The 18,404-nt window shown below is 49.0% G+C and overlaps 2 protein-coding genes across 3 annotated transcripts in view; one reads left to right on the top strand and one right to left on the bottom strand.

Moving 5' to 3' along the window:
• Window positions 1-9,701: 9,701 nt before the first annotated feature.
• LOC146660041 (uncharacterized) lies at window positions 9,702-14,367 on the bottom strand. Its single transcript, XM_085424059.1, has 6 exons — window positions 14,232-14,367; window positions 13,688-13,787; window positions 13,487-13,604; window positions 12,771-12,945; window positions 12,591-12,650; window positions 9,702-9,950 (listed from the first exon to the last, which is right to left on the bottom strand). The coding sequence occupies exons 2-6, from the start codon at window positions 13,750-13,752 to the stop codon at window positions 9,703-9,705; spliced, it is 666 nt and encodes a 221-aa protein (XP_085280185.1). The 5' UTR covers window positions 13,753-13,787; window positions 14,232-14,367; the 3' UTR covers window position 9,702.
• Window positions 13,681-18,404, top strand: part of LOC146660039 (SMAD family member 4-like) — a 26,123-nt gene continuing 21,399 nt past the window's right edge. Inside the window, exons 1-3 of one of the 2 annotated variants that reach the window (XM_085424056.1) lie at window positions 13,681-13,847; window positions 16,871-17,066; window positions 17,672-17,920. In XM_085424056.1, the coding sequence (XP_085280182.1) occupies window positions 16,971-17,066; window positions 17,672-17,920 (345 nt within the window). In that variant the 5' untranslated portion in view covers window positions 13,681-13,847; window positions 16,871-16,970. Of the gene's footprint in view, window positions 13,848-16,516; window positions 17,067-17,671; window positions 17,921-18,404 lie in introns of those variants that run through there. The other variant, XM_085424058.1, reaches the window with a different exon arrangement.

The following is an 18,404-nucleotide window of genomic DNA, read 5'->3' as shown; positions in this document are numbered from 1 at the left end:
TTTATTTTGTGACCCAGAAAGATTAATAAGAGTAATTTTAAAACTTAGTAGCGGCCGCCATCGCCGGAAACTAGAGTTTGGCTGGGCCGCGCTATGAGTTCTGGGATATGGTAGGCCACGAAGGACACACCCGACCCATCCTTCAAATTCGGGGAAAAGGAGGACGCATTTGTCGGCTGCATTCGGAGGAGTCTACGAATTCGGACAGCCCTCGGCGCGTCGCTGTGACGTAATCGGCCTACAAACCCGTCCTCAGGAGGATGCAGCCCATGAATTTGGACACCCCCTTTGACACAGCACACTCTGCCACCTGTTCCACCTGTGTCCCGTCCGATGATCTGATTGGTCAGGGTTAGGTTTTGACGTTGGAGTGGTTGGGTCCTGCTAGCACCACTGCACTACATCAGTCCCGATGCCTTCATGTTTTCATGCTTACTGCTGACCAATCATAGTTCTCCCACAGATATCCAAGCACCTCCTTCCTGTGCGTCACAGTCACCTGGGGACTGCCCCCAAACTCTGACGTGCTCAAACAATGACGTCACCAACGACAGACTGGCAGGATGAAACATGGACGCTCTGGAAACTGAAGGCAGTGCAGAAACATCTGAAGTCTTCATTCTTATGAGAGACCTGTCAATCACAAGGCCTCACCAGTGAGGTTTCACAGCCAGCTCCGCCCCTTGCTTATTACGTCCGATTTGTAAACACAGACACATGATACGTTACAAGCGTTGTTTGTAACGTGTCAGGTCAGACTGGCTGAAGCCAGATTTGTGTGTAACGCTGGATTTTCAGAGTAAAGGTCGAACCTTCAGAGTGAATCAGTTAGCTCAGCCTGCTGTCAGGTATAACATGTCTATTACATGTTTATAAAAACCAGGTCAGAGTGAAAATGAGAGCTCGCTGTGATGAAAGCACGTCCTCGCAGGTGAAAGTTTCACATGGAGCCATGTTCATGCCGACAGCAGAACCTCACACTGTTAATGTGAACCGTGCAATAAAGCGGCGCACCGAGTGCTTCCTGTCTGCACGTCAACACCTGAGTGAGGCTGTTTCAGAGGTCGCCCCCTCTGCTGCAGCCAGCGAGGGTTTGGCTGTGCGCTCCTGTGTTTGTGTAGGATCAGCAGGGCCATCTCAGAGCCAGCTGACATCATTAAAACACCCAGAGACCAAAGCAGCGGCTGCTTCACATCATGAACATGCCAACGGTGACACGGGAGTCTGTGGGGACTGGCTCACTGCTGCATCTGCTGGGCACCAGAGGAACTGCGGGACTGGTGGTTTATTCCAGGCTGGTTTCCTGGAAACTAAAATAATCTTTGTTTTAGCCGTTGAGCTTGAGAAACATGCCAGAGCGCCCCCTAGGTGAACTGCAAGGTTACTGACAGGAAGCCCTGCGGTGTTAAACGCAGTGGTTTCTGGGTGCTGATTGGAGGATTCATTTCAGTGAATTTGTTTTTGAATCCCAGGTTTGGACTCAGTCAGCTCCTGGTTCACAGTGTGTGTTGTGTTTGGTTCCCTCCTGCTGGCTGTGGTCATCGGCTCCCCCCCCCCGCCCCCGGAGGATCAACTTTGATAGCAGTGGGAGCGCCGCCAGCAGCTCGGGTTCTCCGAGTTTGTTTCCTCATTCAGAGAGAGGGGGAAGCTCCCCCGCTCCACGAGGAATGTGAGGCGGCTGCACATGGCAGGAAGTGATATCACAGGATTTATGAGTCCCTGCAGTTGTAAACACAGAGAAGGCGAGGCGAGCAGAAAGCAAACAAGCCTCCTTCAGCTTTACTCGGCCGGCCAAAAGTCTATAGACACTCCTCTCTGTTTCAACGTGCACTGAGCCCCCAGATCAGCCGACTCCACCCCACTCGCACTCTGGGGCGGTGAGGTCAGAGCCCAGATGGAGACGGCAGATGATATCTGCTTCCTGTCAGTCAGACCGAAAACAAACATGTCACATGACTCCCATTAAATCCTCTCATTACAGCAGATTAGCAGCTCGCCCGCTCCTCGCTCTGAGCGACAAACATCGCATCATACACACAGAGACCTGCTAATCAGCACCATCCAATCAAAAGCCTCGAATTTCACTCATTAAAACCAGAGCTCAGCTTTCTCAGGCGCTCTGTTAATACAGTACCCTCACAGCAGCCGTGTCATTGGTCAGAGGAGGCTCCAGCAGCACAAACAGGGTCCAGACGGCTAACAGCTACAGCTGCCTGTCAGTCAAAGAGACCACGCCTCTAATAATGCACACAGGTGAGTTTTCGAAACCTCTTCCCCCGCACAGGTGTTATGAAGGTGGAAATCATCCAGAGAAAGGCGCAGCGTCTGCTTCAGACTGTAAACATGTTTATTGAACAATGTCTGTGGGGTCTGACTCACTGCTGCCTCTGCTGGACACCAGAGGAACTGCAGTGAGCTGCGGTCACGCTGAGGTGAAGCCTCTGAGTAAACTCTGTCATTGTGTACGGTGGACGTTTAATGACTGTCATTAAATCGCCGTCGGCCCCGCCCTCCTGCTGGTTCCGCCATGTTTGTACTGAAGTCAGCATTTCCATCAGGCTGAAGCTGAACCCTGTGCTCTGCCACAAGTAAAAACATGGATTACATAACAGTGCATGAAACCGCCACACACACCACGTGCTTTGTGTGTGAGCGTGGATGTACGTGAGCGGTGAGGGGTTCTCCTCAGCAGCCCCGGGGCATTGTGGGATTGATAAACAGAGCTGATATGACTGATGGGGCGACACCTCTACAGTTATATAACACACCCCGGGTATGTATGCATACGTGTGTGAACACACCCTGCACGTTGAGCTTTCCCAGTGACACACACGGTGTCAGATGGAGGGTCTGAGAGGGTGTTCCTCACCTGCTCTCAACGGTTTTTAAGGTGGACTTTAAGGTGGACTGCTCATTTTGTTGTCAAACCCTATCAGAGCAGCTTTGTATGAGTCACAGTTCACAATAATGCTTCTTTATTTGACACTGCTGCTCTATCCAGCCCCTCAGTTCCTGCTCTGTCTGAAACCAGAAACGTACCCGCAGGTTGAGCTGACGACGACTGTGATTGGACGCTTGCTCAGTGCATTTCCACCTGAGGAACGCAGCAGCTCTGAGGAAAGACGCTGGCTGCACGCCGCCACGCAACGCAGTGCCAACAGGTGACCTCACACCTGCACAGGTGGGAACAAGAACAGAGGAAGGAAGTAAAAACACATAATCTGGTCTTCAAAATAAAACAGGAAGTGAACTGAAGACAGAGGAAAAGAAAGACTCAAAGAAACACAAAGCCCTCAAAACAAATACACTGATGAGCACGCCTCGAGCAGCTGTGTTAAAGCGTCACGCTGCACACAAACTGAAGGCCGAGGCCAGCTGTTATCCGCCAGCCTGTTCCTCTGGACACCGACTCGCTTCAGTCTCAGTTTCTGAGAACACGCCACTGCCCCACTTCCCTCTCTTGCAGCCAAAACGGTTGAAGTTGTTTTTGTTATTGTTGAGACTGAGGCGGAGCACATGGGCCAGAGAGAGCGCTGCAGGACCAATCGTCTGCTCGCTGCCAAATAAGGAATCACAACTTTATACAGACAGGTGAAGCCCTGCTTTCAAAGGTCAGAGGGCAAGAAACCAGAGAGACGACAGACAAAAAGTCATCTCATCATAAAAACAAGAAGAACTCAAACTGTGTAATCAGGTTTTTACAGTCATGTTGATCAAACAGCTGCAGGAGCATCTCCCAGCCCGAATTGAACTAATTCATTTTAAGTTATCCAGAAACCAGCAGAAACCAGCAGAAACCAGCAGCACCTGCAGCTCCAGTTCCCACCAACCAACAGGCTAAAGACAGAAGCGCCACCTGCTGGCCACAGGGACACAGTGCAGGTCCAGCATCTGAGACTGCGAGAACAACAGTAACAGAATCATCATCATCATCATCATCAGTGTCGTGGTCACGATGATGATGAAGGCTTGGAGCAGCACACGGAGAGCAGCTGCACGAGTGGGCGTCGATTCCCCGAGTCCAGCCCACAGCACCAGCCACTGAAACATCTGCAGCAGCTGGAGTTCAAACAATCTTTAATTCACACCGTTTGATTCTGACCAACATTTCGTGTTGTTTAAACGTTTTCTCTCAGCTTCACCAACATGTCCCGAGAAGAACGTTTTGGCAGCGGTCTCGTAAGAGACCGCCTGTTTCTGGCTAGGGAACAGGAAGTTGAACTTCTGTAACCCCGCCTCCTCAGCTCTGATTGGTCACCCATGCAGGTGCAGAGCAGCAGAGGAATCTGCAGCGTCATGCCGTGGATGTGCTCAGCGTCTAAATCCAGACACTCCAGCTGCCAGCTTCCTAGAAGGACTGCAGACAGCGTGCGGGACAGAAATAACCTGCTGCTGAGGCTCCTGATATCATGTGACCCACGCCGAGTGTTTCTAAACACGTGTTGTTGTGTGTGAGCGATCAGATGTGTGAGTATCCTGACGTCAGGGATCAAGGAGGCGGAGCCGCTCTCAGGTCAGCTCTTGGTCCGAAAACGTCTTCTGAGCGTGAACTCAAACGTGAGCTGCCATCGTCACACCCATTTCATCACCTTCATCCATCACTTCATCTTTGCTTCCAGATCTTTCCTTCAGGTCAGAACAGACTCTACGTGTCTCCTGACAGGGAGCCCGCTGTCCTGCCTGGGAGCGTCTCGTGACCTCGCCGCTGCGCCCATCGTGTGCAGCGCTCGGTTCAAGGTTCAAGGTTCTTTATTTGTCACATGCATAGTTATACAAGTATAACACACAGTGAAATGTAGCCTGACACGCTCCTCAACATGTGCAAAAATTGGGGGGGGGGGGGGGGGGGGGGGGGGGGGGTGTAGAGGAAGAACATTATATACATATAGTATATACACTGGGTGAATGTGCAGTAGTAGCAGCAAGCAGGTGAATTCTGTACATTAATATGAATAGATATCTGACTATTTTACAGGATAGACAATATAAACAGATTTAAAATTAAAGGAATTGAAATGTACATTGTGCCTTGGTTTAGTGTCTGGAAGAGTCCTGTCTCAGTCAATTATAGATGATGTGAGAGGGCGGGTGTGTGTGTTTAGGGCCTGGATGGCTTGGGGATAGAAGCTCCTCTTGAGTCTCTCTGTCCTTGCCCGGAAGATGCGGAACCTTCTACCAGATTGCAGAAGTTAGAACAGTTTGTTGCCAGGATGGGACGGGTCCTTCAGTATCTGCGCTGCTCTAGTCCGGCATCTCCTGGTGTAGGTGTCCTGAAGCGGGGGGAGAGCAATCCTGCAGCAGCGTTCAGGCGCTCTTGGAGATACGAAAGAGTCCTGGATGGTTTCAGAGCAGACAGGCACGCTTGGTGAAGGTGACGGGAGCGGGGATGGAGGCGTTTTTTGAATCCACGAAAAATAAAAGTAGCCGTGAGCGGATGACACGCAGAGGACGTCGTCGCTGCTCGAGTTTCAGTGCTGTCACATCCCGTGTGAGGCGGCAGTGGGGGGGGGGGGGTCTGAGGCCAGCTGGCACCCGGAGACTGGGTCAGGTGTCAGAGTTGAGCGGGTTCGCCGCTCTGGTCGGGGTCAACCCAGGACACGTGATCCACTCCTCACACGGGGCCCACGGTTCTATTTTAATCCATTTAAATGTCACATTTGTTTTTAGCTCAAGGCCTTAAACAAACAAACGAGAAACCAGTCATGGTGACGATGATGATGATGGTGTTTAAAGTCCAGCCTGATTATTTTCTGCTGATAATTCTAATAAATAATAACTTTTTATTGATATCATTGGTTAAATATAAACATTTCTATTTCACGTCCACTGTGGAGCGACTCCAGCTGAACAGACGCCATCGTGCACATGGCTCTCTGAGCTTTACCGTTGATAAACGGCGCCCCCTTCAGTGAGGAGGTGACCTTTACCCTGATTACGGTTGCTTCGTTTTGAAGGTACGAGCTGTGACGATGCCTCTGTGCAAAGAAACAGCAACAAAACAAAACTGTCGCCATCCAACGACAGGCGAGTTCTGGAAACAGGTGATATTCTCCTGCCCGTCAGCTCAGACATGCTACACAAATACTGTAATACCTGAAGAGGTACCGCCTCTTCAGGCGAGTCATCAGTGATGTTTCTGTAATTCTTCTACATGAGGAAAAGATTAAGTGTTTCAGGAGGCAGATTAACCGTTTAGTGACAGAGTCACACCTGAAACACCCAACAGGTGGCCTCACCTGAAAAATTAAGTGAGAATCACGTGAAGGCTCAGCGTGTCAGGGTCTAGCAGGTAAGATCAGAGCCCGCCTACAGACACACACCAAACCGCCAACAGCTTCACTTCCTCCGATGTCCACAAACAAGCCATCTTTTATATACAGTCTGTGGTCTCCAGTTGCGCTGAGGTGAAGACGCAGCAAAGAATGTCCATAGACCCTCCCCCTGGTGTGGCGTTTAAGATGATGTCACAGGTAAAGTCCTGGCTGTGTGGGCGTGGCGTGAGGAATGAACGCGAGGGTCGGAGGAAATCTGTCCAATCCGATTAAAGCCGCCGTGTTTCCTCCTCGACGCTCGGTTACTTAAGTAGGTGAACTGAGCGTCACACCTGAGCTGCACTCAGCTCCGGTACCTGTTTCTCCCTCAGCGTCCGTCTCAAGCTCCTTCTCTGCTGTCCTGCAGGACGAGGTGAGGGTGGGAGGACAGAGAGCTGGTCAGTGCTCTTGTTTACAGATGTAGAACATCTATCGCTGCAGGGTCAGGGGTCAGAGGTCAGAGCAGCACTCACAGTTTCAGTTCGGCGGTCCTTCGTGGTCAGAGCAAGGCTGGTACCCGAGCATCAAGTGACAGCGGCAGCATGTAATGATCACCGTGACGCAGACCGTACATTTGATCTGAGCTAAAAGTTTAAATCACCGTCAGTTTCAGTCTTTTATGTGGGAAGTAGATTCAGAGTTTGCTGACATTCCTTCATGCAGAGCTCTGCTGGCTGAGTGGGGATAAAAGTTCTCAATAGAGTTTTTGAGCTCAGCAAGGAAACCTGTCAGTTCATGGACATGTATGATGCAGTGAAGCTGTCACTAATGCACCAGTGCAGCCTGCCTCACTTTCCCTGTTGCCAAGTCATGTTGAACCAAGTCAGCGCACTTTGCTGAGCTGCACCTGTGCAGATTCAGATGCAGCTGCAGTGTAATGATGCACTCAGGGAAAGACACTGAATGGCCGCACAGTTTATTAGCTCCACTCCTGCAGCTCCGTCTGCATGCGGCTCCAACCTTGTGTTTGCTCTCATTTACTTTTCCTTAGGTTTTGGCAGCATGTCCTTATTTCTAACTTGCATAATTTTGACAGGATATATTTTTATGAAGAGCAAAATATTTAAAGATAAAGTTTATTTTTTTAAGTTTATTTTTTTAAGTTTATTTAATCTGGAATAATATTCCTGTCTGTTTTATTCATATTTATGTTTAAAAAACAGTTTGTGTTCAGTGAATGTTTATCTTGTTTGGCCCGCGACCTGACGTGTGCCTTGAGTTTGACGCCCCTGCTCTAAACTGTGCGTGCACGTCAGCTGACTTGCCGCACACGTTGCGCCTTACAGGACATCAGTGTGTTTGAGTCTACTGGTCTCAACTGGAAATAACCAACACGTCTCTTGATACTGGCTCAGCTCCCAGCTTCTGTAGTTGAACCAACGTTTTGGAGAAAAACGATGTTCTGGACATTTTCCAGTCTGGTTCCCACAAACTGCACTGAAACAGCTTTACTTAAAGTGTGTGGTGACATGTTGATGGCAGCAGACTCTGGAGAGTACACCGTACTGGTTATACTGGATCAAAGGCCTGTTCGGGATTACTGGTGTTGTTTTAAATATCGTATCTATCAGAGACATCTTTTACCGTCTGTGTGAATCAAGTGTTGTCATCAGCTCTGCCACCTCAAGGATGTGGCGAGGTCCAGTTCTGCCTCCAGGACAAATGATGAGACCACAGCATCTCCTGTCATCTCTGTGCTGATGGCATCAGGTGTTCTGCTCTTTCAAAGCTTCTGAGTTCTATAAATTGTCTTGTTTGAATAATTGTCAGAAATCAAACAGTGGTTGAACCACAGCTTCCTCCAGCTAAATACAGATAAGACAGGAACTTTTGCTCCTGATCACATGATCTCAGCTTTTAAGGCTCTTCTGTTCAATCGCGTGTCAGAAATGTGTGCGTCCTATCTGACGCTTCAGTCTGAGAATCTGCGCACGGCTCGTTCGAGCTGCTTCTTTCAGCTGCACACTTTCTATCTGCTCATGTAAAGCTAAACAGTTTCATTATGGGTCAATGTGGCTACACTGTTTATCTGTACATGACAAGAAAACCTCATCTGTGTCAAACGAGACAGTTTAGCTCCTCCCACTAACCAGCAGGAAGGTGAAGACCTTTGAAAACGTCCTGCCTGACATCATGCACATGCAGGAGAAGCCTGAGCTCATCATCAGAAACCCTGTTTAACACGAACGTCCAGCACCAGAGGAGTCACATGACAGGAGTCACATGACAGGAAGGGTAAAACGGTCTCGAGGGTTCAGTCTCCTGAGGCTACGTCCACACTGGCCCGGATAGATTTGAAAACGGCGTTTCCGCCTGAAAACGCCGTTTTCAAATCTATCAATGTGGAGGAAAAGCAGCGAGTTTGTTAAATGGACTCAGTGAGGTGGAGTCGTTGCTGCGAGTAACACAAAAGTACAAAGTTGCAAAAGCGAGTGAGAGTTAAAGAATTTGAGGAAAAGCTTTTTGGAGCGCGTGCAGACTGATGTTCATCTTTAACAGGGCTGTCAAACAGAACAGCTGCTGTGTAACGCCCTCCACTACCTTTGTTTAATTGGCCACATGACTGCATCACATGACTAACATGCGTCATCGTTTTAGAAAGTTTGCGTTTTTGCTGTCCACACTGCGACGCGAAGCACTGTTTTCAAATCTTTTTGTTTTCGACAGCGGCGTTTTCGTTCACGGAAAACGCCGCCTCAGTGTGGACGGGACGCCAAAACGGAGAGAAAATGTTTTCAAAAAACGAAAACGCATTACTGTGGACGTAGCCTGGAAGTCGGTGATGCATCTGTAGCGACCTCGCCTCCTTCAGCCCATTTAAATGCGAAGCACTTCAAACCTACCAGCAGGGGCGACTCCTCATCAGCTGACCTGAGCTCAGTGAGGAGTGGCGCCCAGCTCGCGGCCTCGTCGACGCCGCTTCTGCATTTTGGTTTTTGGAGCTCAAAGTGGATTTGTAACCTGAAGTGCACACGTGCAGCTCGTGACCGAACGGTCGCCGATGCCTCGTCTCTGGAGAGATGATGATTGGCCGAGAGGACAGACACATCGATGAACTGCTCCTGAGGACTCGGCGTACAGACAAGAGCGAACAAACGTCTTTTATTCTTTTAAATGTTGGGAACAAAAACTTCAGAATTACAAACGACCCATTAAAAATTCCAACACACAGAGGGTCAGTGAAGGACACACAACCACTTCAGGAACACATACAAACCAACAGAAAACTGAACGCTCTGGTTTGAAAACAAAGAAATGCTTAATGCACCTGAGAGCAGGAGCCAATCAGCAGCCTGAGAGCTGCGGCCTTCAGTCACCAAATAAAACTCGTGTACACTTGGAGAGGCGGTTCCAAAGTAAGAACAAACCTTTGGTCCCGCCCGTCACAGTTTCAGTCCCACAGCGGCTGCGGCTGTCCCGCCATCGACATGTACTCGTCCAGCTCGGCGTCCAATCGGCTCCGGGACGTGGACATGTAGTCGTCCAGCTGTTTGTCCAGTCGGCTCCGGGACATGGACATGTAGTCGTCCAGCTCAGCGTCCAGCTGCTTCTTCGTTGGCACCACCTTTCTGCTGCCACCACGCCCCTTTGAAATGGTGGCCCCGCCTATCCGCAGCTTTACCCCGCGCCGTCTTCGTCCTGCCAGAAACAAAATTGATAGATTTACACAAACAGGAGTCAGCAGGTCAAAGGTCAGCAATGTAATGCCACTCCCTCTTTGGTTTGTTTCCATGGAGACATGATTCACTTTTAGTTTTCCTGCTGTTGGTTCTTGTGCGTTTGTGTCCTGAGAGACACCGTGAAGTTTCTTCATCTCTTTATTATCTGACCCTTTAGGCCCCTCCCTCATTCGGCCCCTCCCTCCTGGGCGGATAAAGGCCCGCATGGTCATTTCCTGTTGGGTGTCAAAGCCAAGCCAGAACAAAGTCATGAGCCTGTAAATATAACCATGCAATGTTCTGTGGAAGCCCCTCCCCCTCTGTACTAGGTACAGGTAACCCCGAGCTCCAGCCATAGAGGCGGTGTCCCGATTCAGGGTCTGCAACCTTAAAGGCCGCATTTTAAGGCCGATTACGTCACAGTGGCACAACGAAGGCTGTCCCAATTCAAAGGCTGATCCAAATGCGTCCTTCATTTCCCTGAATTTTAAGGCTGTGGCGGTGTAGACTTCGTGGCCCAACATATCCCAGAATGCATAGCGCGGCGGTGGGTGTGGATAATTTTGCCGGAAAACACGGCGGAAGCGGAGCGGCCGAAGAGTAAACTTTAAGTAAGTACTGAATATGATGTCACTTATTTATGTGCGAATGTTTAATAATGAAGAACATTAAAACATGACTGTTGGCCACATGTCGGCAGAGTCATGTGACATTAGCGACGTTTGTACTAACTTGGTTTTAAAGCCTTTAAATATGCGCCGTTCAATAGCTGAGCTTAATCTGACAGAGAATGTGATGATTTTGTGGATAATTAAAGTCGGTCATATATCCACAAACACAACAAGCTGAAAGTCAGTGATGCTGCTCGGTTTGCAGTCCTGTATTATCAGTCTGTATTATAAGTCACTATATTATCCAATATTGGATAATATAGTGTAATATAATAAATCTACCCTACCGCCTACTGGTGTTGGCCAGAGGGGCCGATGGCGCGATATGGCAGCCTGGCTTCTGTCAGTCTGCCGCAGGGCAGCTGTGGCTACAACTGTAGCTGCCTCCACCAGTGTGTGAATGTGAGAGTGAATGAGTAGTGGCATTGTAAAGCACTTTGGGTGCCTTGAAAAGCGCTATATCAATCCACTCCATTATTATTGTTATTATTAAATCACTTACGAGTTTAATTTGTCAGCAACTTCCTGCCAGCCCTCTCTCCTTGCTTTTGCAGCCTTTGCAGTGTTCCCTTGCATTTTAATTAAACTCTGAAACTCCTGAAATCCCTCACTCAAGAGTTCTTGCTCTGCTGCCGGAAAATACCGAGCGCGCTCCTTCGACATTTTCGCCGACCAATCAGAGGGTTGCCGATCAATGTTTCTACTATCGATGCGTAGCCCCTTCTACGACACCCAGTGATCTCACATTACTTCATCCAGCTGTACTGATCGTCAACAGCAGGTGTGTTCGGGGAACCGGATTAGCGAGCTCACGGTTAGCGCGATGATTTGGTCTTGGATGTAGTAAGCGAGGTACGAAGAACGGGCCCCTGAACATCACGGCACAAGCAGGATTCACTGCACTGTTAATGTTAGCTGTGTTATATTGCTGCCTCTGTTCGGTGGTGTCGAGCCAAACGGACTTTAACGTGTGTCTGTGAAGGTTCTCAGTCATCCAGGTCATCGTAGTCAAAGGAGCTTGCAAAGAGAAGCGTCTGGACTTCTTTAAGTTGCTTGAAGACGTTTCACCTCTCATCCGAGAAGCTTCTTCAGTTCTAAGGTCAAATGGTGGAGAGTCCCAGATATAAACCTAGTGGGAGTTTCCCCCCACAGAGGGACAAAAGGACCCCTGACTGTCATGCTTGACTGTCTTTGAGTGAAGATTTAAGGTGATTGGAAATGTAAATAACTGCAACTTGAATCTTTACTCAAAGTAGAGTTCAAGCTCACTGCTGTAATGAATCATAATATAATAATAACTATAATATTGGCCATATTATATTTAATTACCACAGTGAGATGACTTTAGTCTCATGAACAACATCAGCTCATTGTTATTTTCTAGCTAATCTTAAATGACTGTTCAGCACAGGAATGAAGCCCAACAATCATGTTTCAGTCCCGTGGTCTCAGATACTCAGCTAATCAAACACAGCTCATGTAAAAACAAACACATGAACAAAAGATTTTCTCCTTTCTTTCTTTCAAATAAAGCTGTCTGAAATGCTTCCAGCAGTTGGTGTCATGGTTGCATTTCACAGGCCTCGCACTTCTTAGTGGTGCTTGAGCACCGTCAAGGCTGCAGACCCTGAATTGGGACACAGCCAGTGCACCAGAGCAACCGTTAGCCTCTGGCAAAGGGCCTTTGACCTCTAAACATTTAACCTTTGAGGAGGGGAGATTTCAAAGCTCTGACTCAGTAGGGGTCAGCTTAGTCGAGCTACTGGGACACGCCCCCCTGGCGGTCAGCCCTCCAGCTGTATTTAAACGTCTTTGAATTTAACTGGCAGACAGTAGCTGTGCCATCAGATGCACGAATCAGAGCGCAGCTCTCCTAACCCCGCCTAACAGGCCAAATCGCACCAACCTTTTCTCCACAGCTCAGCATGAAGCTGTGCTGAGAAACTCACCTGAGGTCAGCGGTCTCAGCTGGCTCCGCCTCCCGAGTCGACCGCTCAGACCTACTGCTCCTGCAGAGGAAACGCACGCACAGGTGGAGCACAGGTGAGAATTCTACTGCAGCTTCAGTCTAGCGAAGAAGGCCACACACTGCTGCCCCGCCCACTGCGCGCCGTGTTTCAGATACTCACGCCTGCAGGTGGAGGTGACCCGCGCTCTCCACCTGTATTTGTTCATGAAGCTCCAGAAGCCTTGATGCGCAGAGGCTGACGGGCGGCGAGTTACCCGCTGCCAGCCGAGTCGAGTCCAGACGCTCCTCTTCCTCCTCAGGTGACGATGCTCCGCCCTCTCAGAGCTCCCGGCAGCCTGCAACACAGAGACACAGCAGCTCGCTTTTACGGTGCAGTAGCTCGCCATCCACTTGTAAAATCGGACGAGTGTGCACATGCTGAGAACCCTTATGATGACGCAGCGGTGACCCGTGTGGGCGATATAACGAATGCACTCGATGCACCGCGGGTTTTTCACGTACGATGGCAAAAATGACTTTATCGTAACTATCCAGTACAGGTTGCCATGGAATTCTGCACCAAATGCATCATTAACCCCGCCCCCCAACCAGACACTGTTCTACCTGCGCTGAGCGTGCATGTTTATACCAAAGAGGGAAGAAGATTGCGACAGAGTTTCAGACTCGCTGTCGTTTGATTTCACGAGGATGTCGAACAAAACCTCACACTGGTTTGGTCCCACAAACACCTCACGACCCCATCGCGCCAGGGATGGTTTCACTGTTTTCAACTCCACGTGGCGGCTGCAGCGTGTCAGACGAGCAGGCCGGTGGTCCTCCGATGAACACCTGGGCCGCCCTTCTTCACAGGTGACCTGTGACCCCTCTGGGACTCACCTGTGGAAGAAGCAGCGATAAGGGAGCTGACTTCATCAGCAGGACCACGGGCAGGGCAGCGGATGCCCTCTGATGCAACCTGGAGCAGGTCTGCTGTTCCACCAGGACTCTGGAGAAGCTGCCGACAGAGAGAGGAGGGAACGTCAGCACAGTGTGCCTGACCTTTAACTTTGCAGGACGCAGGAGGTCATGGTAACTCACCGCTCGTGCAGGGACACCGTCGATGTTCCTCTGGGGCGAAACGAACCTGGCTCTGATGACTCCATCTGCCTCTGGATGCCGGACCCTGTTCACCTGCCGCCTGATTCAAAAGGATAAAAAGCTTCATTCAGCACGGAAAGCGGAAAAAGCAGCAGCTCCGGTAAAACTGCCACTTCTTGATGTCTGCCTTCATATCGGCATTCTTCAAAGAGCCCACACGCGACCCTGTTCATTTACACAGCTGTTTAACTCACACAGATATCTCCCGTCTTTGAGCCGGAAACGCAGATAAAAATTTAATTAATCTCGCTTCGTGGTTCAAAGGTCAGCCGAATTTAAGAGGAGGCCTCAGTGGCCTCGTGGTGTTCAACACAGTCTGTGAGCGCTCTCAGTTTCCGCAGGTAACACGGAAATTTCCAATTTCGCTCTGTGCTAAAGCGGCGCTGGCCCGCCATTTTGTGTCCGCGCAAAAAAAGCAGCGCTCACAGCTAACGTTAGCTTCCACAGTTCACCTGTTCAGTTATAATACGTCACCCACGCTTACCTGTATCTGAACGTCCTACCGGGAGAAGCTCACGGCTTAAAACAGACACACCTGTTACTAACTGTAAGGTCACCTCCGCTTGCTAACACTCGTGCTAATTAAGCGCAATGCTAACCCACAAGCTGTTGTTAGCATTAGTTTTACAAAGTTTAGTTTTTACAGATCAGCTAATTCCTCTCCACAGGTTTTAGGTGAGCTCCGGTGAGGCGAGCAACAGCACCTGGTGTTTCTCTCACAGCTCAGCCGCTAAATGTAGAGGCCATACCGCCGTTAAAGTCACGCTCTGTCCGGGTTAACCGCAGCTAACGGCCCGCTCTGGGGTCAAGTTCACATCTATAAGTCAGCAGCACACACACCTGTGTCAGACTCACAAACACAGAAGCCCACACAGGTGAATGTGTGTAGAAACATGTTTGATCCGCAGGCAGAACTTTAAGGCTCCAGTAGTTCCGAAGGCTATTTCTGCCAATAATTATTATTATTTTGTTTAACCAGGAAGATCCCATTGAGATTAAAAACCTATTTTTCAAGGGAGACCTGGCGACGACAGGCAATAGCAAGTGTCTCACATTTACAAAAATTACTCAGTTAAACTCAGGCAGCAAAAACACGCATGCAAAAATAAATAACATTTACAAAAAAATAATATAATTCAATAAAATTCAGTTAAAATGACAAACTAATTGAAACAGTTGCATGTTGTGGACTTGGCCTCAAGGATTCTTAGTTTAGATTTCAAACCACTTGATGAGAGTCGTTTCCTGCAGTCCGTTCCAAGCCGAGGGGGCTATGGTCAAAATCTCTTTTGCCAAGTTCAGTTCAGGCGGACGAAGAGGATACGACCAGCATGTTTCACTGCAAGCAGGGAACATATGAAGGCAGCAATCCGATTATTGCCTTATATGTAAAACTGTATAAATGAGAGTTCCTCCTAATGGCCAAAGCAGGCCGTAGAACTCTCAGTGGTGAGTCTGAGATTTACTGTTAGTGATGAACCTCAGAGAAGCACGACACACAGTATCAACACGAAGCATTCATATATAGAATAGACATTTCTATCTGTCTCCAGCACAGATAAAAACGTTGCAGCAACAAACTGCTTCTTTGTATTCAAGAAAAACGCGACTTATTTTGAAAATAAAATCGCAGTATTAACTTCAGTGTTTTTACGAGATTCTCTTCATGTGGTTTGAAGGTGAGCGAGTCATCCAGATATTTCTACGTGTGAACCAAAACATCGAGTCGTGGTTTAAAGGAGAAAACACAGTTAAAGAAAAATCTACAAATCAAAGGTTAAAAACAAACATCCTAATTAAATTAAAGACTGGAAAGGTGGTCATGAGTAAAACATCAGGCTTGGTGGGTGGAGTGGGTTTTTCAAAATTGCCTTCATATTCTTTTTTCTTTTTACTATATAAATAAAACATTAGAAAATATGAGACATTTGAGGCTGGGACTTTGGTTTTCTATTAAAGCGGCATCACTGACTGCTCATGGCTTCAGTTGTGGATGCTGGTCCCCAAAGACGTCCACAGACTGGAGGCCTCGGCCTGCTCGGTGAGGGCGTTCTCCCTGTGGGAGCTTGACAGAGCTGCCGTCCTCGGTGCAGGACCAGTCAGTCTGGGACTGAAACCGCAGAGGTTTCCATGGCAGACGGTCGGAAAGCCAAGAGTTGGCCTGAAAGAGGAAGAGGACGTTTTATTGTGAAAGAGTGTGTGCAGCAGCTGCAGAGTTTTAGAGGAACACACTCTTGTTTTTGTGTCTTTATTTATTGTAGGGCCTGAGTGCAGACAAATGTCACTCTGTCCCTTTTTGTTTCATCATAAAGGTCAGCTGTTTTTATTCTGCAGCTTCAATGTTTCTGTCAAACACGAGAAATGTGTTTCCTCGACTTTCGCCACCAGATGGCGCCAAACACACACACACAGACACACACACACACAGGAGGGCTGTGATTGGCTCTCTCACGGCTGAAGTCACGCGCACAAACTTTCTGACAAGGCAAAGCGTGTTTCCGGCAGTATCACAAAATAAAAGCAGCAGTAACTGATGCAGGAAAATGAGTGAAAGGAGAGTTTTTGAAGCTGCATTTTGGAAATATTTTAGTTGAGTTGAGTTTTAAAACGTTTCTTTAACCCAGGAAACATCTCTAATAAGTGTTAATATATTTCTGTTAATCATTTTAATCGTTTTTAACCCTTAATGAGTAAGCTTGCCCTAACGAGATTTGATGCTTTTCTTTGTGACGTGAGAATGAATTTAGGTTCACAATGAAGTAAAACTAGGTCAACTAAAAGAAAGGAAAACTTTAGAACGGGACAAATAACTAAAACTAGACAGCGAAAGCACGATTACAGGTGAATAACCGAATAGCCACTTTTCAATAACATGAAAAATAAAATAACATAAATTTTAAAAAAGAACAAAAATCAAACCACGCAGAAAAATAAGGCAAACTGTAATTATCATTGTATAAAACTTAAATTGACTGTGCAGTGAACTCAGACAACGCACACAGGCAACATTACAGTGACATCGGTGGCAGGTGTGCAGGCAGGAAGCACAAACAGGTAAACCGCAGGTAAACGCTCCACATCTTAACAACGCTCAGTTTTGTCTCTGTGCTCTTATTTTGGAAGGCCCCAGAGGTCGCCAGACTTCCTGTTATGTCTGGCCGTCGGGGGAGCATGACATAGCCCCCACCTCCTCCTCCCCCCGGTGAGCGTGCAGACAGTCTGGATGCAGACGGAGTCGCACGCGGACGCGCCGACGGACGAACCTCCGGCCTCACGGACCCGGCAGCGGATCATAGCCGAGCGGAGAGCGCCGAGCCCGGTGAGTGCGCCGCAGGAGCCCGCTGAGAGCTTTTGTAATTCTTCTGTGAACAACTGTTGATGCAGCAGTCGGGTCAGCCAGTGAGCGTCAGGCATCGTCAGCATCTGATGACGTCATAGAGCCACGGCCACGACGTCATGTTGCTTACAGTTTGATGAAAAAATGAAAGCAATCAGTAGTGAGACGAGGATGTGCATGTGTGGTGATCCTGTCTCCTCCTCACCTCTCTGTCTGTCTCAGAGGGAAGTGACGTGTGTGGGGGGACAGGAGTACTTCTGATCACTGACAATATGATCAATATCAGCCCCTGCTCTGTATCTGTGCTCAGGGACCGTATGAGGTCACCTGTGGATCAGCTATAGGATCTGTTCCTGGCCCACGGGCACACCTGAGCGTCCCACCTGTCTGTGTGTTCCTGTCATGTATTTCCTGTTCCTCTGGCTGGTGGGTTCACGTGAAACCTGACAACGACCTCAGCGTTTATCACGGGTCTGTGTGATGTCACCGAGGGCACACAAGCCCCACCCACATAGATCTGTCCGGGGAAGTCTTTTTATGGATCTGATTGTTGAGCCGTCTGAGCAGATTCTGTTTTACTTTATCAGGTGACCATGTCGGTGCTCGGCCCCGCCCCCAGCAGCGCAGACGCCTGCCTCAGCATCGTCCACAGTCTGATGTGCCACCGGCAGGGCGGCGAGAACGAGGGCTTTGCCAAGCGCGCCATCGAGAGTCTGGTGAAAAAGCTGAAGGAGAAGAAGGACGAACTGGACTCGCTCATCACCGCCGTCACCACCAACGGCGTGCACCCCAGCAAGTGTGTCACCATCCAGAGGACGCTGGACGGCCGGCTGCAGGTACGGCGGTGAAAACCCGACAGAGGGCCCACAGGAAGGCTTGAGGCTCAGAGAGGAAGTAGTCACCTTATTTTATTCTGACAGAGTTAGAAAGATAACAGGACTTCAAAGAAAAAGTCTTTAAAGTCTTCAGGCTCCGCCCCTCACCTGGTCTGCACCTGATCCTGTCCTTCCTGTGTCCTCTGTCGGCGCTCCAGGAGCTCCTCACCGCTGATATAATAATAATGATGATGATGATGATGGAGCTGTGAGCAGCAGCCTGGGTGTGTCCCCCAGTCTCTCAGTAATTATGAGACCAGAGGACAGAGCACACCTCAGTCTGCTGAGCAGGTTCACACCAGGAACAGCTGATCCGGCCCACAGCGCACCCCTCCCCCCACAGTCCCACTAAAACATGCGACACCTTCTCAGGAACTTCTGAAACATTCACAGACCCTTTAAACCAAAACGTCCCCACCCCACGAACCGTAAAAGGAGACGTGGT

This window comes from Rhamphochromis longiceps, linkage group LG11 (genome assembly GCF_057381845.1).
Source record: "Rhamphochromis longiceps isolate RC_006_pf linkage group LG11, R_longiceps_female_GT1.1, whole genome shotgun sequence".
NCBI classification, from domain to species: Eukaryota; Metazoa; Chordata; class Actinopteri; order Cichliformes; family Cichlidae; genus Rhamphochromis; species Rhamphochromis longiceps.
The sequence above is the reverse complement of the archived record's forward strand: the minus strand, read 5'-3'. Positions and strand labels throughout refer to the sequence as shown.